The 27707-nt window shown below is 40.8% G+C and overlaps 1 protein-coding gene and 1 non-coding gene across 2 annotated transcripts; both read left to right on the top strand.

Annotated features, from left to right (window-relative positions):
- Window positions 1-82: 82 nt before the first annotated feature.
- On the top strand, window positions 83-26725 carry UTP18 (UTP18 small subunit processome component). Its single transcript, XM_059670580.1, has 14 exons — window positions 83-421; window positions 2029-2141; window positions 4446-4544; window positions 7059-7126; window positions 8897-8985; window positions 11136-11261; window positions 11366-11540; window positions 13405-13505; window positions 13786-13876; window positions 16256-16379; window positions 17368-17542; window positions 24019-24161; window positions 25476-25514; window positions 26523-26725. Exons 1-13 carry the CDS (start codon window positions 83-85, stop codon window positions 25498-25500), a joined length of 1668 nt encoding a protein of 555 aa, XP_059526563.1. The 3' UTR covers window positions 25501-25514; window positions 26523-26725.
- On the top strand, window positions 7223-7329 carry LOC132219512 (U6 spliceosomal RNA). Its single transcript, XR_009449503.1, has one exon. It is a non-coding gene; the product is annotated as a U6 spliceosomal RNA (small nuclear RNA).
- Window positions 26726-27707: the final 982 nt, after the last annotated feature.

Below are 27707 nucleotides of genomic sequence, written 5' to 3'. Positions count from 1 at the left end.
GGCCGCCGCGGACCGCTCCGCGCCTCGGCGCACGCGCACTGAGGCTCCACGTGAGCGCTTGCGTTTCTTCTCCAAGCCAACGATGCCACCCGAACGGAGGAGCCGAACGAAACCGGAGCGGAGAACCGGGTCGAGGCCGAACCGGAAGATCCGAATGAAGCAGGACAGGAAAGCCGGAGCGGGGCCGGGCGGGCCGCCCCGAAAGGCTGCTTATTCATCCCAGCGGAAACCGCCGGCCGGGCCGAGAGCAGCGGCCGCTGCGATCACGATCGCGGCGGCGGAGGAGAGCCGGCTCCGGGAGCTGCACCGCCTGACGCTGGAGGAGGACAAGCCGGCCGTGGAGCGGTGCCTGGAGGAGCTGGTTTTCGGCGACGCCGCGGACAACGAGGACGCGCTGCTGCGGCGTTTGCGAGGCCCGCGGGTGAGAGAGGCCGCGGCGCGCGGCGGGCTGGGCGCGCTCGGGCGGGGCGCGCGGTGGGCGGCGAACCTCCGGAGGCGGAGCCTGGGCGACCTGCGGCGGCGGGGAGACCCAGGTGGGAGGGAGCGGGAGAACGCGGGCGCCGAGGGGGGCCTGGCGGAAGGCCTCCGGAGGGCGGAGACCGCGCCTTCCCCGCCGGCGTGGGAGCTGCTGCCCCTGGTACCCAGCAGGCGCGCAACACCTATGTGTTTGGCGGACTCTAGTCGGGAGCATCTTTCGTGGTTCAGCCCCGCGCGTCCTCCTACTCCGTGTTCCTCCCTCGGGGTCGTCCGATCGCCGCCTCCGTACCTGGCGGTGATTCAGGAGTTCCGCTTGGTTTGTGGAATTAGAATTCGTGGGCACGGGCCTGGGAATCTGCGTGTTAACATTTCTCCAAATGATTTTCTCTCCAACGTTGAGAATGATCACGTATTCTTCTGTTCAGCAAATATTTGGGAGCCTGTTAGGTGCCAGGTATTTTTTCCTAGCAATGAAAATCCTGTTTTTGCACACACACAAAAAATCATCTTTTATTATCTATTTGGCTTTTTATTCGAAGATAAGGAGCCCCAGGCATTGTTCTGGGCACCGGAGCAGAAACAGCAATGGGGGAAAAAATCAGTTTTCATTGGCTGCCCTCCTGGAGCTTATGTATTGTGGCAGAGGCATAAGATAAAGGAGAGAAGTACTGTAAAATTCTCAATGACTAGTGCTGAAGAGAGATAAAAAAAATCGTTCGGGAAAAGGGAGATAAGTGTGCGGAGAGAAGGGTGGCCACGCAGGACCTCACTGATGATGGCGGTTTGCTAAATGAGCGTGGACCCAGCAAGTAACAGCTGATGGCCAGGAACCCCTTTGGGTGCCTCATCTAGTAGGGAGATACGGAACTACTATTGGAAAAATGCTGAACCGTGTGACTCTTTCCTAGTCAGGAAAAGAAACTGCTCATGTGAGGTGGGACTTATTGGGCTTTGAAGGGTCGTAGGTGGGCAACAGCCAGTAGGAATGATTTGTTTATTTCTACCCTGTGGTTTGGGGAAAGCTCAAGCTCACTTCAGGTAGTGTGTGGTCTAGATTTAGACTTGATAGTGCAGTATAGCGTTTCTGAAAAAGGGATGGGGTCAGGAATGACAGAAGTGGAGAAGAGGCATGTCTAAGGATATGAAAGGAGAACTAACTATGACATTCACTCATGTGATTTTATCTTTGATGCTAGCCCGCCTCTGGTCCCGTAATTTCTGTCATTCTGGGGTTTTTCCTGCTCCTTTCTTCATCTGTCAGTTTACCTTTTGTTGTTCTTGTCTTGCTTGGTCTTTTCCTTTGAGCATGTTGATGTTCTCTCCTTGACTGTTCCATCTTACCCCGCCTGTCCAGTGTGTGGTACCGTTCTCTGATTTCCTCATTTTCTATTTTTCCCTCCAGCCTTTGCTGTGATAGCATTCTGTCTTACTATTTTATCAGAGGGCTGTAAAAGCAGAACATTCTACAAGCCATCTAACTTCCACGGTTTACGTGTCTGTCACCGTGGGACATGGAAAACTTAGCGCTTGAGGGCGTTTTTTCTTCTCTAGGCTCAAGTACAGGAAGACTCCGGTGACTCAGAAGTGGAGAATGAAGCAAAAGATAATTTTCCACCTCAGAAGAAGCCAGTTTGGGTGGATGAAGAAGATGAAGATGAGGAAATGTAAGTTGCCAAATGTTTTCTTCCGGAATCTCTCTGAATACTTTAAAAGTTATATCGCAGGTTTGAAAAAAGTTCTTTTTACGAATATGTGATTATGTGAAGATTTGAAAAATATTGGGAAGTATAGGAGAGAAAAGGTCATTCATAATCTTGCCACCGAGGTTAACATGTTGGCGTACTACCCTCCCTTTCTCTTCTCTTCTGTGTTGTCTAGACCTGATTTTGCCTCCTAATTTGGCCAGTTCCTAACTGATCATTGGGCAAGTTTGGAACTACCTTTTCTCCTTTGTAAAATGGAGATAATGATAGTAACTATATCAAAAGGCTCTTGAGATTTAATGAAGTAGAATATGTAGAGCTCTTAGCACAATGCCTAAAACTGAGAAAAGACTAAAATATCTGTATACACAATATGTACTTTAGTAGATGAAATGACACAAGTATTTTTCCCCACTTGAAAAAGAAATACCTTCATAAACATTTAAAAAGGGTTGTATTATAGTCCATTGTATGAATTTACCGTAATTTCCATAGCTGTTAATGGATGGATAGTTTTTTTCCCCCTTTAAAAAAATTAATGTTGAGATACACATTTGAGCATAAACATTGACTCACTTTTCTAATTATTTAAGAAAGATTATGATAGAATTACTTAACGAGCACAGGCATTTTTTAAGGCTCTTGATGAATGAACACTGTTAGACTGAGCATGAGGTCCTACCAATTTATCATCTCATTAAAAGGTGCCCATTGCATTTCATTCTTACAAGCAATGCTCTTTTCAGACTTTGTGAGTTTAATGGGTGGAAAATATATACTTAGTGCTGAGAAAACATTTTTCATTTGTGTTTCTTAAACTGTCCTCTATTATGTCTTTATTTGTTAACTGTAGAGACTTTATTTAGTAGAAATTATATGTATTTAAGGGTACAACATGATATTTTGTAGTAAAATGATTACTAGTCAAGCTAAGTAACATATCCTTCTCATATAGTTTCCATCTTGTGTGTGTGTGTGAGAGTCCCTGAAATCTACTCTCTTAGTAAATTTCCACTATACAACGCAGTGATATTATGTGTAGTCATTATGCTGTACATTTGCTCTCTAGACTTATTCATTCTATATAATTGCAGTTTTGACCAACATCTCTCCCATTTTCCTCACCTCCCCATCCCTGGTAACTACCATTTACTTTCTGCTTCTATGTGGTCTGCCTTTTAGATTCCACATACAAAGAGATCATGCAGTATTTTTTTTTGGCCTGTTTTTCCCGTCTAAATATATTTTTATTGCTTTCAGAGAGGAAGGGAGAGGGGGGGAGAGAGAGAGAAACGTCAAGAGAGAATTATTGATCTGCTGCCTCCTGCATGCCTCACACTGGGAATTGAGCCCATGGCTCAGGCATTTGCCCTGTCTGGGACTCGAAATGTGATGTTCTGGTTCATAGGCCGAGACTCAACCACTGAGCAACACCGCCAGGCTCTGTCTGTTTTATTTCACTTAGCACAGGGGTCCTCAAACTGCGGCCCGCCAAAAACATTTATCCGGCCCGCCCGCCGGGTGTTTTTGCCGCCGCTGTGTGCATAGGAATTTGTTCATAGTTTTTTTTTAAACTGTAGTCCGGCCCTCCAACGGTCTGAGGGACAGTGAACTGGCCCTCTGTTTAAAAAGTTTGAGGACCCCTGACTTCGCATAATGTCTCCAGGTTCATTCACGTCACAAATGGCAGATGAGACTGTTTCTTAATGATCTTGCTATATCAGCTCCTTACACGTTGAGAATTTCCAACCTTTATATGTCAAATTTATTGTAGGTTTTTCTCTGAGCTTTCTGTTTGCCTTTTAGTGCTTTTTAAAATATCTGATAGAATATTTAAGTTTTTATATGGTCAAGTCTAGGAATCTTTTCCCTTCTTTTTGTTGTTGTTAAAAAGTGAAAAGTCCATCAGAGATACGTGGATATCTATATTTTTCCTTCGTAGTATTTTAAGTTTTTTAAAAAAATAATTTAATTTTTTATTTTACCTGGGTTTTATTTAGGTGAATGGCATAAGCTGTGTCTAAAGTCATTATGTATTTGAAATATTAGCGCTTCAAAGGGTAAATTGTATAGTGTAAAATGTTGGAGACTTCTTTTTGTTTGTTTTGGGGAAAATAGAGAATGTGCATCTCAGATGTTCCATATCTTACAAGTTTTGACATATTGTTCAATTAAATTAGTTTTCTCAAACTACTGAAGACAACAGTTGTTTTTTATATTAGTTCTTTAAAAGTCACTTAAACCATGCTGTTCTGTTTTTTATAGGGTTGACATGAGGAACAATCGTTTTCGGAAGGATATGATGAAAAATGCCAGTGAAAATAAACTTTCAAAAAATGAGCTTCAAAAGAGACTTAAGGAAGAGTAAGTATCCTTTTTCATATGACTTAATGAGAAGGTCTTTATAACCAGTAGTTTATTTTGATTCACTCAGTCTTTGGTTGTAATAGCTTCTTGGGTAATATGATTTCCATTTTGAAATAGTACGAGCATTGCTATTGGAAGACATGATTAAATTTCAGTATTTTGGGGGAAGATGAAATACAAGCACAAAACATTTTTAGAAAAAACTTGTAATCTTATCACGCAGATATCATAGTCAATGATAATGTTGCTTACTTGCTTGTTCCTTTGTATATGGTAAGCCATCTCTTTTTCACACTTTCCAAGCTCTTTTAGTTGGACAGAGCTAGGAAATTCGTGTATATATATATATATTTTTTAATATATTTTATTGATTTTTTTACAGAGAGGAGGGGAGAGGGATAGAGAGCTAGAAACATCGATGAGAGAGAAACATCAATTCAGCTGCCTCCTGCACGCCCCCCACTGGGTATGCGCCCGCAACCAAGGCACATGCGCTTGACCGGAATCAAACCCAGGACCCCTGAGTCCGCAGGCCGACACTCTATCCACTGAGCCAAACCGGCCAGGGCAGAAGTTTGTGTATATTTTAACATAATTATTTCATATTGATTCTTCCAGTTCAAACTTACAGATCTTTTTGTTTTTTTGGGTGTATGGACCAACAGTCCAACCAACTGAACCATACCGTGTGGCCAGGGCAAAACATTGAAAAATATTAAAAATATTTTTGTTTTTTATTTTATTTATTATTATCTTTGTTGTTGAAAGAAAATATTTTATTTTTGTTTGTACCGACATTTAAAAGCATTTCTAGAGGTTTATTGCATTATTAGTTTTTTAAAAAGTAGGTTTATTGAAGTATAATTTACAGTAAAATTCACTCTTTCAAAGTATCTTTATGAATTTTGTTAAACACATAGTCATGTAAGCACCACAATAATTAAGATAAGGAATCAAAATATAGGCAATTGCCATCACCCCCAAAAGTTCCCTTGGTAGTCTACCCTCTTGCCTCAACTTCTAACCCCTCTTGTCCCGACAACCACTGATATTTTCTGTCCTTACAGATTTGTTTTTTTCCAGAGTGTCATCAATGACATATACAGTATGTACTCTTTTGAATCTGTTAAGCCCATTTAGTGACTCTATTACAGTATTTCGGGTGTTATATTTTTTTCAGCTTTATTATTATTTATTTTTGTATTTTTATATTTTTTTCAGCTTTAGAAGATCTTTTCAGCTTGAGACTTTGTTGTATTTTGTTTAGTTTCTATTTCCCTTTTGTTATGTTAAACTTCCTTTAAATACTTGAATATTTTTGTATTAGCTATTTTAAAGTCCTGGTGTGCTAATCCTCTTATGTCTGTCATTCTTGTGTCTGTTTCTATAGACTGACTTTTCTTCTGGTTATGGGTCACATTTTTCTGCTTCTATGCATGTTTAGTAATTTTGGATTCGGAGAAGTGTGTGTTAACTTCAGTGTCTGGAATTTGCTTTTTTAAAAAAAATTGTATTGATTTTAGAGAGAGAGGGAAAGGGAGAGGGAGAGATATAGAAACATCAGTGAGAGAGAAACATCAACATCTATTGGCAGCCTCTTGCACACCCCCTGCTGGGGTTCAAGCCTGGAACTCTGACCAGGAATGGATCCGGTGACCTCTTGGTGCATGGGTCGACACTCAACCAGTGAGCCACACCTGCCAGGCTGTTTTTTGTTTTGTTTTTTGCTTTTAATGACTATTAAACTTTGTGTTGGTGGGCTGTTAATTGGCTCAGAGATCAGTTTGATCCTTTAAAAGGTTTCTTTTTAGCTTTGTTCTAGAGTAGTATATTATCCTCCAGGCTGGTTTAGCTCCATTACTAAGGTATGCCCTTCCTGGCATCTCTTTCTGAATGCCCAGTGTTCAGTAAGGACCTTCTCTAATTGGTTGGAACTCCAGCGACTGAGTTTTGGTATTGTGCAACTTACAGCTCCTTAGTAGTTGTTGGCTCACCTCATCGAGTTTTCACCCTATGAATGTGCAGCTTAGTATTCAGCAAAAGTGTCTGCCAACTACTGTGCAGGCTTCTGGAATTCTTTCTCATCTACAGTCTACTGCCCCTCCAAGTCTAGTTGTTTCAGCCTCTTTCAGGTCTGATCTTTTTCTCTGTGCCAGGGTTTTTAAAAAATTCCTTCATGGGAAAATCTTGGTGATGGTAGGGCTCACCATCTGGGATGAGTCCCAAGATCTCAGATGTGTTGAAATGAGCAAATAAGACAACCATATAACTAGATGTAAATAATTAACAACAAATATGTATCCAGGTGTCCTGTATCCAGGACCAGTTTAGATAGAGATTCATGAAAGTTTCCAAATAAGTTCCTTGGGACTGTTTTGTTCTTTTTGTTCTCTTCTTTGGAAGAGAATATAAACATGTTCTCAAGGATGGTCTTACCTATATTCCTTAAATGTATCATGCTCTATGAACATACAGTGGTTACCATACACATTTTTCATGTTTTTTGCTTAGATTTCAGCATGCCATGGGGGGAGTACCTGCCTGGGTAGAGACTAATAAGCGGAAAATATCTTCAGATGGTAAGTGTTGATTCCTTTGTTTATTAGTAAAGAAGTTCTTTCCTGTTCTGTTATTATTTGAGCTTTCTCATGAGGCTCATTAAAACCTGGTGTTTCATGCTCACTTCAGCAGCACATATACTAAAATTGGAACGATACAGAGAAGATTAGCATGGCCCCTGTGCAAGGATGACACACAAATTCCTGAAGCGTTCCATATTTAAAAAACAAACAAACGATAAAACCTAGTGTTTCAAATATGTCTTTTAAAAAAAAAAATCTGGTTTTGAAGTCCACCATTTCTCTGAGGGAAGCCCTTTTGCAATAATGTAAGGCTTGCTTAACAGCATATTCTCCACTGTAAAGACATAATGGATGGATTTTATGGTTTTTTTCCTCAACAGAACTGTGTTGCCTTATGGCATAGGGTTAAGGAAAAATGAGTAGTACTGTTACTTCTTGATTCATAGTCCCTTCTGAAGACATTGGCAACTAACTTAGCTGACCAGTAGGAAATGGGATGTCTGCCTAAGGAGCACATGTCAGGTCAAGCCCAGATGATTGATTAGTCACTTTATAAAAACTTATTTTTCAGTTCCAGGTTTTAAGTTTGGTTTGTACCATAACTGTTTCCTGCTTTTAGATTCTTGAGTTTAGATGTAACTATGAATGGCTAAGCCAAGATCTGATTTATGTGCTTGGAGTTAATAAATTTTATACTTGGAATTGACCTTTGAAATCCCTTAGGGAGTCCCAGATAAGTCCTCCCACATAATTCAGGAGTCCTTCCTTAGCATCCTTGATATCGGATGAGTTTCTGTTTGATTACCACCACCACCTCTCCTCCCTTCCTCCACCTGTCAGTCCTCATGGTAGTAAAGTACACCTTCACCACACCCATCAGTCCTCATAGTACTGAAGCTACTTGTTTTATATAATGCTGTGGAAAACTCACCCTGTTATCAAATAGAAGTGTATCTTCTGGTTTCCAGCCAGATACTTGTAGAGGTTGAGGGAATCTTAGTGTTGTAGCTTGCTTTATTCACTGCAAGAACCTTTTCTACAACATCTGTTAGAGGATAATTTAGCCTCCGCTTAAATATATCACATAATGTACTCTTTCTTCTCCCTCTTTTTTTTTTATGCATATTTTTATTGATTTCAGAGAGGAAGGGAGAGGGAGAAATAGAAACATTAATAATGAGAGAGGACCATCCATCAGCACCTTCCCCCCCCCCCCCCCCCCCCCCCCCCCCGCAGGGGACAGCCTGCAACCTGAGCATGTGCCCTGACTGGGAATTGAACCTGGACCTCCTGGTTCAGGGGTCAGTGCTCAACCACTGAGCCACAGCAGGGCGCTCTTAGCTCTCTTTGAAGTTCTAATACACAGTTTGCTGACATTGGTCTTTCAGTTCTAGTTCTTTTTCACGAGAGTTGTTAAGCTAGCTCTGCTGTCCACCCTATTGCTAAAGAACTCAATATGAATTCTTTCCAAATTAAATACTGAGTTTATTTCAACTTCATTTCATCTTGTTCTAGTCACTGTCTGTGAATGTGTGTCTTTCATTCTAGAGTCAGGCTTGATTTTGATCATATATATTGAGCTCTGTCATCCTTTTCCGCTGTTTCAAATTTATTTTGCTGTTTTACTTTTTCCAATTGCAGCTTAAATAAAGTAGTTAAGGTTGGGAGGCTGGTAAGGGAATTGAGGTTTCAACTATAGACATCTGGGGTAGGTAATGCTCATCTCAATTACTCTAAAGATCAGCCTTGTGGGTTTGTTTGACTTAGATGAAAGTGAAGAGGATGAAGATGATTTATTGCAAAGGACTGGGAATTTCATATCCACATCGACTTCTCTTCCTAAAGGAATCTTAAAGGTGAGAGTCAGTGAAGTTGGGCCTCCCCAGCTAATTACCTCTGAAATTCAGTATGCTTCCCAGTTACAACTGTATGGATTCCTTTTATCTGTGGGACTAAATGTGTTTGCTGTCATTTTGCCTGGGTAAATACTTATGCTAGTTTTTCATCTGTTACAAAAATGATCAAGAAAGTTAAATGATGTCCCTAGGAATCTTTTAGGAATCCTATTTGATTTCTCCTCTTGCATTCCTCTTTATTTCTCTTGGCACCAGCCTAGTTCATTCTGCTGTCCTCTGTCACCCCGGTTACTGCAGTAGCTTTGTAACTCGTTTCCCTCGTCCACTTTACTTCCTCCTGAACTACTCTTCATATAGATATCTTTAAAATAAAGCATTATGTCACTTTTCATTGTGTTTTGAAAACTTCTATATTCCTTTTCATGGTCTATGCTGCCCTTCATGGTCTGGCTTCTGCCTACATCCAAAACTTCATCTCAGACCTTTCTCCGTATTTCCTAGTCAAGCCATGCAGGCCTTCTTTCTGTTTCTTGAATGAGCTGAGTCCTTTCTTGCCTCAGAACTTGTGCTCTTGCTCTTCTTTCTGCCTGTCTGTTCTTCAGGCACTGCTAATAGCCAGCTTATTATTCCCTTTCTGCTCAAATGACACTTTAGAAAGGTCTCTCCCGGCCACTGTATCTAAAGTGGTCTACACTCATTACTTTCTAACTCGTCACTGTGGTTAGCTTGTTCATTGCAGTAACCGAGTGCCTACCCAGCACCGTGCTTCAGTTAAACATCTGTCACATGGACAGATCTCTCTTTGACGTGGATATTTTTCCCCACTATATTTATATTTGGATGGGGAAGGGGACCCTATTGTGATAAATTATTAGGAAAAAGTGATTCTGTCTCCCCCCACCTTAAGACAATTCATTGAGCTCGTAGGGTGAATTCACCTCCATTGAAAATGGAGTCACCATAGAAATTTAACTTCAGTGGTTATAAAGCATACATATAATACTTGTTTTTTTATGTAATTCAAATTTTAATACAGAAGGAAAACCCTATAAAAACAAAGAAATAACTGAAAATAGTTCGAATGATGCATGAGATCGTCATTACTTTAAACCAGGGGTCCTCAAACTTTTTAAACAGGGGGCCAGTTCACTGTCCCTCAGACCATTGGAGGGCCGGACTATCGTTTAAAAAAAACTATGGCCGAAACCGGTTTGGCTCGGTGGATAGAGCGTCAGCCTGCAGACTGAGGGGTCCCAGGTTCGATTCCGGTCAAGGGCATGTACCTGGGTTGTGGGCACATCCCCATTGGGGGATGTGCAGGAGGCAGCTGATCGATGTTTCTCTCTCATCGATGTTTCTAACTCTCTATCTCTCTCCCTTCCTCTCTGTAAAAAATCAATAAAATATATTTAAAAAAAACAAAAACAAAAACAATCTGTGAACAAATTCCTATGCACACTGCACATATCTTATTTTGAAGTAAAAAAACAAAATGGGAACAAATACAATATTTGTATTTGCATGTGGCCCGCGGCCTTAGTTTGAGGACCCCTGCTTTAAACTAACAACCACACACCCTGCAGAACATTAGTACGTCATGCTAATCATAGAACCTCTTATTTTGTGCCATGAATGCAAAGATGCTGCATAGTTTTAGGTAAAATTTCCCTGAAATTCAGTCTTTTAAGCCAAATAGGGTGTATCCCAAAAGGTTGTGGGTTCGATTCCTGGTCAGGACACATCCCTAGGTTGCAGGTTCAATGCCCCATTGGGGTGCACATGGGAGGCAGCCAATCAATGTTTCTCACATTGATGTTTCTCCCCCTTCCTCTTTCAAAAATCAATAAAAACATGTCTTCAGATGAAGATTAAAAAAAAAATAAACCAAACCAATAGGGTGCATCTTGGAGAAGTGACTGTATCCTGGTGCTCCACGAGCTTAATCTAATCCTTATTTGATAGATAGTAAAAATGGATTATTATATGGTGAAATGACCTGCTAGTTGGTAGCAGAGCTGTGGTCTTTCGGTACCATTCCAGTGGGCTTTGTTCTGCAAATAAACTATTTTATAATGTCTTTCCTTCATGCTCTGAAGAAAATAATGTTAACCCATTCGAATTGATAAAATTCCAGCTTTATTTTTCCATAGATGAAGAACTGCCTACATGCCAATGCTGAACGTCCTACGACTGCTCGGATCTCGTCTGTGCAGTTCCATCCTTGTGCTCAGGTGGTGATGGTTGCTGCACTAGATAACTCTGTATCACTGTTTCAGGTATGTCATTGCATTTTTAAATGACGACTTGGAGTGAAAAGTTTGCTACCAGGATATAGGGTCTATGGAAATAACCAAAAGGAATATTTTGTACTTCCTTATAGGTTGATGGGAAAACAAATCCTAAAATTCAGAGCATCTATTTGGAAAAGTTTCCAATCTTTAAGGCTCGTTTTAGTGCTAATGGAGAAGAGGTTTTAGCCACAAGTACCCACAGCAAGGTGCTTTATGTCTATGATATGCTGGCTGGAAAGTTAATTCCAGTACATCAAGTGAGAGGTAAGCTTTCTGTCGAACACATAGCTGGTCATCCCCCAACTCCCCTGCCCATAGCTGAGTTCATTTAACAGTATTTACAGCCACTTAGTTTCCTCCTCATAATTTTAAGAGAATTTTTATAAGGATTTAGGAGAGCAAGATCAAATGCTCCCTATAGGATTCTTAAAAATAAGTTTCTTTAGTTATAGTATTGTTTAGAAAATGTCATTGCATTGTTGAAATAATGTTTGAATGAAAACAGTGAACTGGCTTTGCATTGAACACTTATTAGGGGGAAATCATAATTTGGAAATATATATCCCCCTAGACCAGAAAAGCAGTTGCAAATACTTGTCTGTAAAATTAGCAATTAATGCAGAGGAAGAGCATGAGCCTGGGAGGTAGAAGATGTGTGTTTCACTTTGTTCGACAAATTATTTCACCTCTCTGCTCTTCAGGAAATTTTGGTAACCTCTAGTTCTAGTGTTTGTTATAATAGAATTTTGGTTTACATTTAAAGGAAATAAAGTACTGCTTTTAGAGGTTGGAATGTATTTTAAGGCATGCACTAGATCCTTGTCTCGAGGGTATTTATTGGGAAATCTCGGGAGGGTCTCAATAGAATATACCTCAGCTTTCCAGGTGTGTTCTTTCAATCAGGGTTGTCGTCTCCAGTGATTGGTTGGTGCCAGGGCAGAGGGTCATTAGTCAGTTTATCTGGTCCTAGTGTCAGCCGTGGTATCTCTTTGTCTGGCTTTGCTGCTTTTCTGGTCCTGGAGCTGAAACAAAACTGAGGCTTCGATGTTATCCCTAGGGGTTAATGCTTAAGGGAGTGGTCATGCAAGGGTCTGCCTGGGAGTCTTCTTCAGCCCCTTGTTCCTTCTCCAAGGGGGTCTGTGTCTGTGCATGACGAGTGACATGCCAGGAGAGAGTCGGAGCCACGTGATCAGTGATAAGAAAGGTTAAGGGGTCTAAACTGCATGACCAGCTATATGCTAACGGAGGAAAGGTTACTCTGGGGGAGGTCCTTGTTTTTCCAGTTTTGCCTGTTGCTAGGCACCCGAGGCTTTCCGCCCTAGTGACCTGTACCTGGCCAAATGTCCATCTAACTGCCTATCACAAACCCACTTACTATACTATGGAAATTGGCTGTCCCTTTTCTTATCAATTGTCAGCAGTTGACCTAAAAATCTTCACAAATCTATAAAAAGGTTTGTATTTGACATCTTTAAAGCATTGTATCTTCTTTCCTTAGGCCACATTGTAAATTTTATCTGACTTTTATTTTGAAAGGTCCAGCATTTGTAAAGAGCAATTATAATACTGATACTAGCAATTATCACTATTTTTTGTGAGGTTAAACACAAGACGCTATATATGTACATATAACTAGTATAATATACTGTAAGCTTTGGATGAAAATACAGTTATCCTTTTTTTTTAAATATTTTATTGATTTTTTACAGAGAGGAAAGGAAAGGGATAGAGAGTCAGAAACATTGATGAGAGAGAAACATCAATCAGCTGCCTCCTGCACGTCCCCTCCTGGGGATGTGCCTGCAACCAAGGTACATGCCCTTGACTGGAATCGAACCTGGAACCCTTCAGTCCGCAGGCCGACGCTCTATCCACTGAGCCAAACCAGTCAGGGCAGTTATCCTTTTTTAAAAAAAAATTTTTTTGGTTAATCCTCACCTGAAGATATTTTTTTCCATTGCTTTTCAGAGAGTGGAAGGAGGGTCAGACCTATTCAGTGGCTGAGGCTAGGTTTTGTTTAATTTGAGGTACTTAGATATTTTAAAAGATCAGAAACTCTTAATTGTCAATGAAAGATAGCTTTATGGAAAACCATATTAATCCTTATTTAATTGATTCCCCTTCCTAGGTTTGAAAGAGAAGATAGTAAGGAGCTTCGAAGTCTCCTCAGATGGGTCCTTCTTGCTCATAAATGGCGTTGCTGGATATTTTCATTTGCTGTCAATGAAGGTGAAGCATTATTAGTCGTTGCTTCTAGGATAAGACATTAGTGCAGGGATGGTCTTGAACCGTAACTCATGGTGTCCGTAAGTCTGCATCCCAAGTAGAGGAGCAGAGTGGCGCTTGGGGAGAAGCTGCGGGCAGTTGGGGGAGAACTTTGGAGAACAGGGAGAAACGCCGAGTAGGTGCTACAAAATGGAGAGCTGGGTGTTCCTATGCTACACAGTGTGATTCTTCGGTGCACCTCCTACGACGATTTGATAAGCAATATTTATTACTTTTTTTTTAGACTAAAGAATTGATTAGTAGCATGAAAGTAAATGGAAGGATTGCAGCATCCACGTTCTCTTCAGATAGTAAGAAAGTGTACACCTCTTCGGGTAAGTTAATGACATGATCAGAAGCTTCTTTGAAGCTTTGAAGGTGTTTTCATTTCAAGTTTAATCAAAAATTGTGTTTGATTTTAGACTTTCTTGTTTTAGTAAGCAAATCAGTTTTGTTTTTAGCATGCATTTTTTGTTGCCATTGGCCTCATTTACTAGCTAATAATAGTGCAGAGCTAACCATTTAACCTACACCACTAACATGTTTGAGGAAAAGAGGGAAAGTACATGCTTATTTAAAAGATGTCATTCTAAGACTTTCTTTTTGAAAGTTACGTAGAATCATCACCCCTTTTCTTTTAGCTCCTGGTGACTTGGATGTTTGGAATTTTCTTTATTGTTGACTGAAAGCAATTCAGACCTCCTCTTCCCTGATATTTCTGCAGCACTATTGGCCAGCTCTTTATCATCCCTGGTGTTCTCTTATCTTGTACTTTCCTGCTCTTCTGCCTTTCTGACCAGTGTCATCTTTGCGTCTTGCTCCCTTTCCTGAAGGATTTTGAGGGCCATCCCAATCTCAGTGTAGTCCATGCTGTTTGGTAGTGGGGGCATTTGGGTGGTTCTGCCCAGGAGTGGCCTCTCATAATCTCTGCAGGGCTTTTTAGCATAATTTTTATTTTACCTCAGCAAGGAGCATTTGATACTATAACATTTTTTAAAGTTTTAAAAGAAGATTAACTTAACATTAACTTTTATTTAAGTTTTGTTTTGGCTTAGAATCAAACTTTCACAAAACTGAGTTATTTTTTTTTACCAATTAATATAAGAAGGTCAGCAGTATCTATAGTCCCTATTCTAGGTTTTCTGAGAGGTATGGAACAAATATTGGTTCAGAGTAATAATCCTAGTGAAATGGCTCTTGGGCCCTGGGAGAGTCAGAGTTGGGGAGAAGAGGTGGAGAGTCAGCAGGAGTACTGAAATTTGGATGTGGATGTAAAATATTTACAAATTTGGTCACCATGGAGGAGGTCAAATTTGGTGTAAGAGAGGCCCTAAAAGGAGGGAAGGTGTAATCACAAGTTGAGTCTTGGTAATGGGGGGTTGCCTATATTTTACTTGTTATTCCCCCCTGTTCTCTTTCCTCTTCCTTTTCTCTTCTGAAAGAAGTAGTTTATGTGATTGACATCATATTGTTCATATTGTTACCTATAAAGACTGTTTTGAGATAGAAGGATAATTGAAAAAATAATTTACCTTTTCTCTTTTCCACTTTATCAGTTTTTTTCTTTTTCCTCATGGATTCATTGTTGCCTCTTTTGCTTTAAGTCTTCATCAACTTGTGATCATTTAAATAGACTTGCTCTCTGGGTGATCTTTCTGCCCTTGATCCCTTCTGTTCCATTTTAGTCGATTGCTAGCTAATCTTTAAACACCTTTCTTTATTGTACCATTACCCTGCAGAAAAACAAAGTTTTGAAATATGATCCTATGAAAATTTTCCAATTATATTTCCCTGCTACCTACTCTAAATCTGTATGCCAGCCTGGGAGATTTTATTTGCTAAGGAAAGAGTAGAAACAGTGAGATTTATTCAATTCCATGGGGAGGATTAAAGTATATAGAACAGTGAACTTGAGAGCAATATATAAAAAAAGGAAGAGCTGAAATAGGTGAGCGAAAAGCCATGTTTGAGATACTTGTAGGGTTATTATAGAAATAAATTGATACTGGGTGTGGAGAAGAGGGTGATCATCAATACAGATGGCTATAGGTGTGAGAGAAAAAATTAAGGACTGGTGTTGGCAATTAGATGGCCATTTCTGTTATGAAAATATTTGTGTTCTCTTCAGATTTAATATTCTTCCTTGTACAAATTCTCCCTTCTCAAAACTATTTATGGTTGTTTATATTTAGCATTCCTTGTTATTTAAATTATTTGGTAATAGATAAGTTGTGTACTTTCTTAATTAAATTATAAATTCCTTGTGGTCTGGATCAGTTCACTTCCTTTGTTTCACCATCAACATTATCATCAATCTGACATCTAAATCACCTAGCCTCACATATTAGGTGCTCTAATACTTGTTGATAGATGTTAGAAAACCTGGGCTGGTGGGTATTTTATTCTTTTTTTCAAATTTGCTCCAGTAATCTGTGAAATGTAGAAGCTTTTTCTAAAAGCTCAACGCAAGATAAGAGTTTGTGATGTTCACTCTAAATCTAAAGATACTATTAATGACTAATTGAGAATGCAGTTTTCTATACATGGGAACGTATGCAAGAAATATTTTTAGGCCAGTTTTCTAGATCTAGGTTATTTATAGTAGGTATTTATTTGTAGTCCCTTGTACTGTTCAAGAGGGACTAAGATCAGTCAGTTCACTTGCCTTTCAAGTTTAAAACAAAATTAACCAAACCTTTGGCTCTTTCATTCAGCGGATGGGGAAGTTTACGTTTGGGATGTGAACTCTAGGAAGTGCCTGAACAGGTTTGTTGATGAAGGCAGTTTATATGGATTGAGCATTGCAGCATCTAGGAATGGACAGTATGTGGCTTGTGGGTGAGTAAAGAGAATCACATTGTGGTAATGAGAAAATATTAAAGAATTGGATATTCTAAATGGTGCTTAAGTACTGTTTATAAACTATTGAGTAATAGGAAATCAGTAAACCCAGGTTGTTTACATTTTGTTGTCTTAATGCAGTGACTTATAATATTATTGGTGGTTTATCTGTTCTTTAGCAAAGAAAACACTGGACTGCCTTGTTTCATTGTATTTTTCTTATATTTGAAATATCTATTTGATCACATCAAATTTTCCTATTACTATTTTAGTTACTTGTTTTAGCCTTAAAGGCATTTAAAGCATTTTTGCCTTCATCTGGCTAGGTGGTATAAACCAAAAACATATGTTCTTTGGAAATATTGTTTGTTAGTACTGTAGAAATTTGAAAGTATTATCTAAGACTGTTGTCGGCAAACCGTGGCTCTTTGGCCCCTTCAGTGTGGCTCTTCCACAGAATACCACGTGCGGGCATGCACATACAGTGCGATTGAAACTTCGTGGCCCACGCACAGAAGTCGGTATTTTGTGGAAGAGCCACACTGAAGGGGCCAAAGAGCCACATGTGGCTCACGAGCCGCGGTTTGCAGAGCTGCAGTTTGCCGACCACTGATCTAGGACGTTCTTATGTGATCACTGGAAAACAATGGCTTCATTCCCCAGCTTGATTCTAAGGATCCAGGGTGGGAGGAGGAGGCATTAAATACTTACCTGTAATTCGTACCCACCAAACCACCAACCAGCACCTGTAGTTTTAGAACTTGGAGAAGTGGATTTTTCTGACTTTCTTAGCCTAAACACAGTTGATCCCTAAAGAGATTTTGGTCAAATCCTCCCTGGGTGGGAGGTCCAGTGGGTCTTGCTGTCCAGAAGCATAAGCTGGTGGGGCTAGATGTTCAGATAGGCCCGGGACCGTCTTGGCCGCTTTGGCTTTGCTTTTCCCTTTGCTTGTTTTAACCTGTCATATTCCCTTTTTCCTTTGCAGTTCTAACTGTGGAGTGGTAAACATATACAGTCAAGATTCTTGTCTCCAAGAAACAAACCCAAAGCCGATAAAAGCCATAATGAACTTGGTTACCGGTGTTTCTTCTTTGACCTTCAATCCTACCACAGAAATCTTGGCAATTGCTTCAGAAAAAATGAAAGAAGCAGTCAGATTGGTAATATTTCTTTACCTTTTCCTTTTATCATTGATAATTTTAAAATTTAAGTTGAAGACATGGAAAAATAACAGGAAAGGAGAGTGTGGATTATTTTAAAGAGTAGCTTCTTTTGATGTAGAAATTACTAGTATTGTCGCTTTTGGGTGTGGTTGTAGGAAAGATGCACAGTAGCACCACATTTGTATTATGTCAGTTGTTTTGGGAAAGCTGTGCTGTTTTATTAAATTTCATAAGTGGCTATTCTTCATTTTCACAGGTTTCTTTCTTTCAGCATATTATTAAGGAGTATGTTTAAGGCAAACACTTCTTTCCTCTTCAGTTTTCTTTCCTCTTCAGTTTTCTTTCCTCATCTACCTTCTGAGGTATGTTGTCTTAGTGGAGTGGAGGCAAGTTTTAGATTTGAAAATAAATTGTGTAAAAAGATTGCAGTTTCACCAAAACCGGTTTGGCTCAGTGGATAGAGCGTCAGCCTGCGGACTGAAAGGTCCCAGGTTCGATTCCGGTCAAGGGCATGTACCTGGGTTGCGGGCACATCTCCAGTAGGAGATGTGCAGGAGGCGGCTGATCGATGTTTCTCTCTCATCGATGTTTCTAGCTCTCTATCTCTCTCCCTTCCTCTCTGTAAAAAAATCAATAAAATATATTAAAAAAAAAAAAAGATTGCAGTTTAGCCTGGCCGTTGTGGCTCAGTGGTTGAGCTCTGATCTAGGAACCATGAGGTTCAATTCTCAGTCAGGACACATGCCAGGGTTAAGGGCTCAATCCCAGTGTGGGGTGTGCAGGAGGTGGCCAATCAATGATTCTCTCTCATCATTGATGTTTCTCTCTCTCCCTCGCCCTTCCTCTCTGAAATCAATAGAAATATTTTTAAAAATGATTCTCTCTCATCATTGATGTTTCTCTCTTTTCCTCCCTCTCTCCCCCTCTTCCTCTCTCCCCTTCTCCCTCTCTCTCTGAAGTCAAGAGAAATATATATACATATGTGTGTGTGTATATATATATATACATATATATATATATATATATATATAATTTTTTTTTTTAGAAATATATTTTTTTAAAAAGATTGCAGTTTAAATAGCTAGGTAGTGCTTGTGAATATACCTTTGTACTAGGAGTCCCCAGGACCCCTCCCAGGTTTGGTGATTTTGTAGGAGGAACCACAGGACTCAGTATATAGTCACACTTATGGCTAAGAGTTGTTAACAAGGAAAGGATACAGAGCAAAATCGGCCTGGGGCAAAGTCCGGAGGAAACCAGGCGCAGGCTTCAACAGTCCTCTCCCAGTGCAATCACGGACACGTGTAACTCCTCCAGTGAGATGTGGCGGCATATGTTAAGTGTTTTCTAGTGAAGCTCATTAGAGACTCAGTGCCAACGTTTTTACTGGGGTTGATCATATGTAGGGACCCTCTGCCCAGCATGCACCGAAATTCTAGGCTCCCAGGAGTACAGGCAGGTGCTCAGCGTAGACCACATTGTACGTGGTTTAGGCACAGTGCGCCACCCTGGTCACTGAGAGGAAGTTTCAGATCAGTGTAGGGGACTGTGTACCAGTCAGGTTCCCAGACACCATCTCAGGGCCCCCCTTGTGGGTAGTGGGCCTTTTAAGGAGAGCAGCCTCAGGCCTCTGTTAACTCTTTCTTGCCCAGTCTCAGAGCTCAGCTTACATGTCACTGCATCTCTGTAAGTTTCTTTCCCCTTAAGCAGAATCAGTTTCTTCACTCATTTAATGGTTATTTGCTCTAGGCACTAGGTATACAGATGGCATAGAACTTTGAATGGCAGTATTGCATTGTGCTGTTGTTACGTGTATACTTCCAGGTGGAAAGCACTTCACAGGCTGTTATTTTTATCTTTCATTCAGCAAAGAGTCTGGCATGCTTCATCAGCTTTGTATAATAGTGTATAGTTTACAAAGATTTACAGAGAATTCTACAAAAAAACTTGAGTCAAATAACAATTCTCAGCCTTATTTTTCCTAGCACTTTAGTTGTTTTTTGACTGAATTCCTCGGAGCCCTAGAATGTGTACAGGACTTCAGATGGCAGGCAGGTCAAGGAGGAGGCCCAGCTCCCACCTGTGTCACATAGGGCAGCTTCACTGTGACCTGGTACATACTGACATTCTGCGTAACGCTTTCTTTGAGGAGGAAAGGATTCTACTAGAATAAAGTGTTTGAAAAATATAGCGTTGTTTTATTGCCTCTGTTGAATGAGTCATTTGGTAAACGAGAAGGTTCTAATTCAAGTCAGCTTTAAAATCTCCATTCCTTTAAAGGAGTGGTGGACTAGGACATATTAATCATTGATCATTTCAGTGGTAGTAAATTGTTTTATAAAACCATGGGATCTATCTCATGCAGACATAATATATTCTGCAAGATGCCTAGTAAATTCTGCCTAGTTTGCTTCAGTGATTAGGACAGCATTTATGGTGTTTTATTGTGGTAAAATCACACAAGGAATTCATTAGTAACAGCCAAGTCCCATTTTTTAAATGTTAGTCAACCATAATATCTAATGGAAAGAAGCTGGGCCTAGCAACTTCAGAATAGTTCAGTGAAACAATGTTAGCATCATTAAATGCATTCTCATAATGATCCAAACAGCTCTGTTATCTCAGCACAGCACAGTGAATATAAATCTAAAGCATTGTGCCATCAAGAGACCGGGAAGTTAAGTTGTTATTACATCTGTAATCTTGGATGTAATAGAAAGTTGGAGAACTTATCTATTAAATTAAGGATGAGCAAGCTTTACTTGTTGAATTTTGATATCTGGGCCCTTAAATGTAATGACAGATGTGTGTTTGGAGATACAGGGAACTTTCTAAAGTAAAGAAGTTTGATTTTAATTAATTGTTCAGTTATACTTTACTAGGGGCCTGGTGCACGAAATTCGTGCACTGGGTGTGTGTGTGTGGGGGGGGTGTCGCTCAGCCCAGCCTGCCCCCTCTCACATACTGGGAGCCCTCAGGCATTGACCCCCATCACCCTCCAATCGCAGGATCGGCCCCTTGCCCAGGCCTGATGCCTCGGCCAGAGGTGTAGACCCCCATCACCCTCCGATCGCCTGATCAGCCCCTTGCCCAGGCCTGATGCCTCCGCCAGAGGTATCAGGCTTGGACAGGGGACCCCCATCTTCCCCTGATCACTGGCTCTGGCCCCCGCCCAGGCCTGAGGCCTCTGGCCCAGGAATCATGCCTGGGCAGGGGACCCCCATCTCCCTCTGATCGCTTGCTCCACCCCCCGCCCAAGCCTGACGCCTCTGACCCAGGCTTCAGGCCTGGGCAAGGGGACCATCATATCCCCCCAATCCCCGGCTCCGCCCCCCACCCAGGCCTGATGCCTCGGCCAGAGGAGTTGACCCTCATCACCCTCCGATCACCAATCACCGGATCGGCCCCTTGACCAGGCCTGAGGCCTCCGGCAGAGGCGTCAGGCCTGGGCAGGGGACCCCCAGCTCCCCGTGGTTGCACGCTCCGCCCCTGCCCAGGCCTAACGCCTCTGGCCTAGGCGTCCGGCCCGGGCAGCGGGGACCCGCAGCTGAAGCGGCCCCGCGATTGTGGGCTCCGCTTTAGGCCCAGGCAAGGGACCCCTAGCTCCCGGGACTGCCAGCTTCGACCGTGCCCAGCTCCCATCGCTGGCTCCACCCCTACTTCCTGCTATCACTGGCCAGGGCGGCAAAGGCGCCTGATTCTCCGATCATGGCTGGGGGGCAGGGCATAGGCGGCCCCAGGGCCGCCTTTGCCCTGCCCCCCGGCTCTTAGCTCCCCCCTGGGTTTCCGATCACTGTCAGTGGCAGGGGGCTTCTTCCTGCTTTCCCTTTCACCTCCCTGCATTGTGCCTACATATGCAAATTAACCGCCATCTTGTTGGCAGTTAACTGCCAATCTTAGTTGGCAGTTAACTGCCAATCATAGTTGGCAGTTAACTGCCAATCATAGTTGGCAGTTAATTTGCATATAGCCCTGATCAGCCAATGAAAAGGGTATCGTCGTACGCCAATTACCATTTTCCTCTTTTATTAGATAGGATAATGATGATAACCATAGCGGTCAGAGCACTGCCACCTTCTAATCAGGTAGGTCATAGGTCTGAGGAAAGATGTGCTAATGCAGTGAGAGATTACAATGGGGACTTTGCACACAGATAGAGTTGAGTCTCTTGGGAGGACATTGTAAACTGTTTGTTTTTGCCCCCAATAGCCAAGCCAATAGAGGAGATTAAATAAGAAAATGAGTTGTTGATAAGTTGATGTTCATTCTCCAATAGAAAGACCTCACATGGCCACTCTGTATGAGTGTATAGGTTATTTGTTGCACGAAGGCACCACATCTAAGGGGGGTCTTAAGTGTGTGTATTTACCAAGTGTTTTGGTACTCTGTTCTGTTGATTTAGCTACTAAAATACACAGCTACCTTCTGTTAAAAATTAGCTTTAAAAATATTACTATACATCTTGTACCACAACTTTTGCCCTGTAGGGAGTTCCTGTTTGTAATAAGCAATTGACTTAAGTATAAAGTAACATGAATCCAAATTAGAAGGATGTTTTTTCCAATTTCAGTTAGAAAATAAAAAGGTAGTTTAATACACTTCTCTTTAAGAAGTCATTCAAGTAGGTAGGTTGGTTCCGGTATATTTTGTTTTGGAAGAGTCAGAAAAGCAGTCCCCAAACTTCCAAGTCATGACAGAAGAGTTAATGAGCAAATATATGGGCATAGTTTGAAGAGCAGGTTACATATAGGATGGAAGTAAAAGTAAGGCTTGGGGCAATTCTGTCCTTGGCCCTTGCGGCAAGTGGTTATTTCCTGATGGTCTGCTCCCCTGACGCCTTGGATCACCTGTTCAAATGCTTGGAGGATGCAGACTTATACTAACTAAACAAAATAATTAAGAAGCCAGGCCACTTGCCAAAACTCATAATTCCTGCATTCCCAAACTAAGCGTAAAACCTTCTGCAATATCCATACTGTGGCTTCTCTCCTAAAATACTAGTGTGCTTTATTATGTACTTTAATATATATATTTAAATTTTTCAAAGACCCTATACAGAGTGGTATTTAAGAAGTTTAAAGGTTAAGATCAAATTTGGTACTGCCAACTTCTTAGCTTTAATGGGTCAAGACCACTTTTCATTGGCACTAATGCCTTTGCATTGATGCCATGCTATGCAGTGAGACCTGTCTTCTGGAGAAGTTGAGAATAATTGAAAATGACTTGGGGATTCACTACATACTTTCTTGACATATGATGGTCCATAGGTATATATCAGGGAGTAGGATCTAATACTGGTAAGTGACTGACTAAAACCTGTTTAATAGACAAATGCATATATTAATGGTACTTGTCTATGAAAACCACCTTGATTGGATGGTTTAAAGTCTCATCTAGAAATGTGGAGGATGGCAGACTACCAAGATAACCAGCTGAGTGATAACTATGCGTATGAATGTGAGGGTGCTGTATTTCTTGGAAGAGCTAGAGAACATTTGAAAAGTGAGGGCTGTTAAAGTCCTATTTTGCTTAAGGTAACTGATTCCGTGCTTGAGTTTTACTTATCTGCAAACTGGGTGAGGGCTTGTCTCGCCTATCCTGGACTTGGGCTCATTTTCCCCCCGAGACTCGTGGAGAACGAGGCTGAGTGCCTATGTGCTTAGGCCTGGCCTTGGGGGGAGCTTTCAGCTCTGAATCAGAACACAGTTTCACTTGAGAAACCAGGTTTTCATGATCCAGTCCTCCTTGAGGAGAGATTGCCAAAGCCAAAGGATGTGTTGCATAGTTGAGAAGTAAAAGCGAGAAAATAAGTTACATGCTATTGGAATACGTGGCATGACTTTGCCGAGGCTTCAGTCATGTAAAATCAGACTCTTTGTAATGTTTAAGTATCCATTCCCTGTGACAGATTTTAGTATTCTTTACTGTGGTCATTAAGTGAGAGTATTAATGGGTATTTCTATTGACTTAGTTTATTCATTTATTTGGCAAGCATTTGAATCTCCCAGGCACCATGCTAGATGCAGCTTTAAAAACATCAAGAAAATGCTTTTTTCTCTTCCTTCTGTTCCCTCTCAAATTTGAAAATCAGATTTTAATTTTGGAATATTTTGCTACATTAATGTGTACTACAGTCAAAATGAGCTTTTTGTTCCAGCTAAAAGATAGAGTGAAGAGCCGACCGGTTTGGCTCAGTGGATAGAGCGTCGGCCTGCGGACTGAAGGGTCCCAGGTTCGGTTCCGGTCAAGGGCATGTACCTGGGTTGCTGGCATATCCCCAGTGGGAGATGTGCAGGAGGCAGCTGATTGATGTTTCTCTCTCATCGATGTTTCTAACTCTCTATCTCTCTCCCTTCCTCTCTGTAAAGAATCAATAAAATATATTAAAAAAAAATAGATAGAGTGAAGATGAAAATTTAAGAAAGTTGAGTTCCCAGTTGTTGAAATGTAAAGCTTTTCATTATTTCCTGCAGGTTCACCTTCCTTCCTGTACAGTATTTTCAAACTTCCCAGTCTTCAAGCAGAAGAATCTTTCTCTTGTGCATACCATGGATTTTTCTCCAAGAAGTGGATATTTTGCTTTGGGGAATGAAAAGGGCAGGGCCCTACTGTATAGGTAGGTGTTATTTATGTGTAAAAGTCAGAAATATCTATAATCTTCCTTTGAAAGTGTGAAGAGATGCTATTGTTAACAAATTATATATAATTTGTTAATTCTGTAATCAATGACAATAAGTTATTAATTGTAGAGTGTAGAGTTTGACATCTCATCTCTATTATCTAACAAAATGCACATTTTGTTTTCTACCATAAAACCATAAAATGGCACTAGCAGAAAGGTTCACCTGGGGATGTTTTAATTTTATTTTTTATTTGTTGAGTAAGCTGTATTTTGAGAATGTCAAATTGAGGAAAAGTAGCCACTTTAATAATATTGCCATTTTCTTGTGCCTTATGTTGATTTGGCAATTTGCCATTTACTCATTAGATTTACATTTAAAAAAAAAAATCTTTTCCTGCAGCGGTAAGCTACAAATAAGGACGTTAACCACAAAGATATCCAAAAGTTATGCTCTGTCCAGGGTCTTTTCTGCACTCAATATACTTGGCTATAGAGCAGGAACAAGTGAAATCTAGTAGCATTGTTGCCAGGAGATTTCTGTGACAGGTGGCTCTTCAGGGAGAACCGAAGAGCTGGAAACCTGTGACTTCTATCACAGCCCCGCCGCCTTGCTCCCTTGTGTTGGTAGTGGGTGCTGCATAGAAGCCTGTGTTTATGTTTATATGCTTTGGGGAAGGTCTGTTTTCGAAATAAAATGAAATCTGGAGTGAAGAAAAGGAGGCATGTAAATTGACTTTGAGGATATAGCTGTGAAAAGAATATAGCAAACAAAAATATGGTTTCAAGTTCAACTACTTTGAAAGGAAAATGGGTTATACCTGGAAAATTGATATTTTCCATCCTCATTTCAGATCATTTTTGGTGATTCAGTTTGGATTATATAAAAGAATATAGAGTCTTGTTGCACTTAGAAATTCTCTCTTCCTTGGGTTTATTATAACTGAAATTTTCTTTTGTTTAAGTAAGCCCCACAGGCCATTAGCGTTTTCACCAGAGCGTTGCTCTCCAGTGAGAGTTTCTAACAAGTAGGTTGGACTGACAACATTTCTGTGGGGTATGGCTGGTCAGGTATTTCTTAGACCCCAATTTGATGCTTTGGGACAAGCTTAAGACTTTCATCTAAAATCTGAGGTATTAGCATTAGACTCCTTCAGAATGTCCGATTGAGAAGTCAACCTAGCTGCCTGGTGAGAATGACTCCACCCTCCTACCCCCTTAAAATATCCCTAAGTGCCCTTCTGTGATCTGATTGACAGTACTCTGGGTTATCACAAAGTTGTTTAGATGATTTGTCTCTTACTTTTGCAGGTTGCACCATTACTCAGACTTCTAAAGAGATCATTTGAAGTAAGAAAATCCTTTAAATTGCTTCTTTAGGTTTTAAGGCTACGCCCATTGCTGTCAGTGGCAAAAGGACCACATTAGCTGATCTTTGTTTCTTTGCCCCTGTGTTGCTATGTATTCCTTTAGGGGAGTGGGACGGAAGGTAGATCAGGAAGAGCCTGGTTGGACGTGAATCTTCCTTGGGAATTTCTTTTCTTTAAATCAATAAATTTCAGAAAGGGAGGGAGAGGGAGATTCTCATACATGATGAGAATCATTGATCAGCTGCCTTCTGCATGCCCCACACTGGGGATTGAGCCCAAAACCCAGGTATGTGCCTTGACTGGGAATCGAACCATGATCTCAGTTCATAGGTTGATGCTCAACCACTGAGCCACACAGGCAGAGCTTCCTTGGGAATTTCAACAGTAATCTGGCTCTTTTCTTCTGAGGTCAGCTCTCTAATGTAATTACTAAACATTTAATCCACAAAGGAGACTGAACAGTGAGAGATAAGTATCTTCAGATAGAATTAAAGCTTCCCGGAGCTTCAAATCCTCTTACTTTATACTATATGTTTCTTGAGAGATTATAAGTGCTTGCCCTGTAGCTAGTTAATAGTAGATTGTCATAGACCTAGTTAATGTCTGGTCATTAGTTTTGCTGCCCAAAATTTAAAGCAGTAGGGCATGCTGCTTCTCCCAGGGTTTGACCTTTGAAATGAGACATGGTGGACATGAGGCTGAGCTTTGCAGTGGGCCTATTCATTACAATTGACTGATTTGATCTTTAGGATTCATACATGTTGAGGAGAGACTGGGAGTGCATATAGATTTAAATAGAGGAAAGAATTTTTGAAAGTAGAATAATATTGAGCAAAACATTAGCTGTGGGGGAAAACACTCCAGCTATTTTGCCACTGAAAATTACACTGTCAGTACATGTTCTTTGTTTGTTTGTTTGTTTTTTACATGTTTGTTGATGACCAGCAGTTATAAATCAGGTGTGTGATTTCTTCTATTCTTTCCTCAGATTCAGTTGAGTCACAAGAGAAGCCCATCCTGATAGATCTGAGAAGCTTTCCAGAATGTGTGATAATGTACGGATCATGATTTTTTGAGCCAACTGTACATATTTAAGTTAATAGAAATGTATAATAAATACATGGCATCTTTTGTTTGAAAATAAATGTATGTGGGAGAACAGGGGTGGGATAGAAGGGGTCAATGAGGGGGGAAAAAGTGGACATATGTAATACTTTTAACAATAAAGATGAAAAAAAAATGTATGTGGTTCTTCCCTCCCCACCTGCACACACACGCACTAACGTGGATGCATTTCATTTAAGACAAAATCTGAGAAATTGGAAACACCTGTCTGTAGCCAGAAGTCACATAGGTGGATGTTCTCCTATTTCACACTTAGACCTGATTAGTAGGCCCTCCTTTCCCAGCGTAGTTCTCTCCATGTTTCAGGGTAACAACTAACAGGCTCTGATCGGCTTGACATGAGAGCAATGACATCTCATAGAATGAATTTCGAACTTGCAAGTCGTCCTGGAAAAGTGATTATGGAAATGAAAGGCCTTTTCTGGACGTAGTGCTTCAAGTGGTTGTGATTAAACCTGTTCCTCTTGTCCTAATTATTAGCCACTCCCCTTCCTGGAAATACTCCTCACCAAGAAATAAATGTTTCCTTTGAGTTCCAAGGTTGGCAATTGATTCCATAATTCTTTAATTGTAATATAACTTTGCTTTAGACTAGTCCCTACATTTCTTAGGAAAAACTGACATGATAACCATGTATTTATGAAGTATTGGTTGTGAGAAGTATCAAGTAGGTCTAAGAGCTTTCAGTCCACCTCCTTTCTAAAACATGGAAAAGTGGGAGAGGAAGTTTTTCCAGGGACATAAAATGACTCTGCCCGGGGAAGTAGTAAATCCCACATAACTGTTCACACAGACGGCTCAGTGGCGGGCGTCTTCAGTGTCTTCAGGCCTTTTCAGTCTGTAGAGTAGCCCAGTAGGTGCGGATTGTGTTAACATATCCCAGCATCTTTCCAAAAGGAAATTTTGTGTTAAGATGGGCTCTTGTACAATTGTGGAGACCCTTTCTCTTGTAGCAACATTTTAAAAAGTTAATCCTGAACATTTCAGATTCCTGACCCGTTGGCTTGTTAGTGTTATTCCTCTCTCGAGTTGCTAGAGGGCAGCATTG

Source organism: Myotis daubentonii, chromosome 16 (genome assembly GCF_963259705.1).
Source record: "Myotis daubentonii chromosome 16, mMyoDau2.1, whole genome shotgun sequence".
Lineage (NCBI taxonomy): Eukaryota > Metazoa > Chordata > Mammalia > Chiroptera > Vespertilionidae > Myotis > Myotis daubentonii.
Note: the sequence above shows the minus strand (reverse complement) of the source record. Positions and strands in the feature narration are given on the sequence as shown.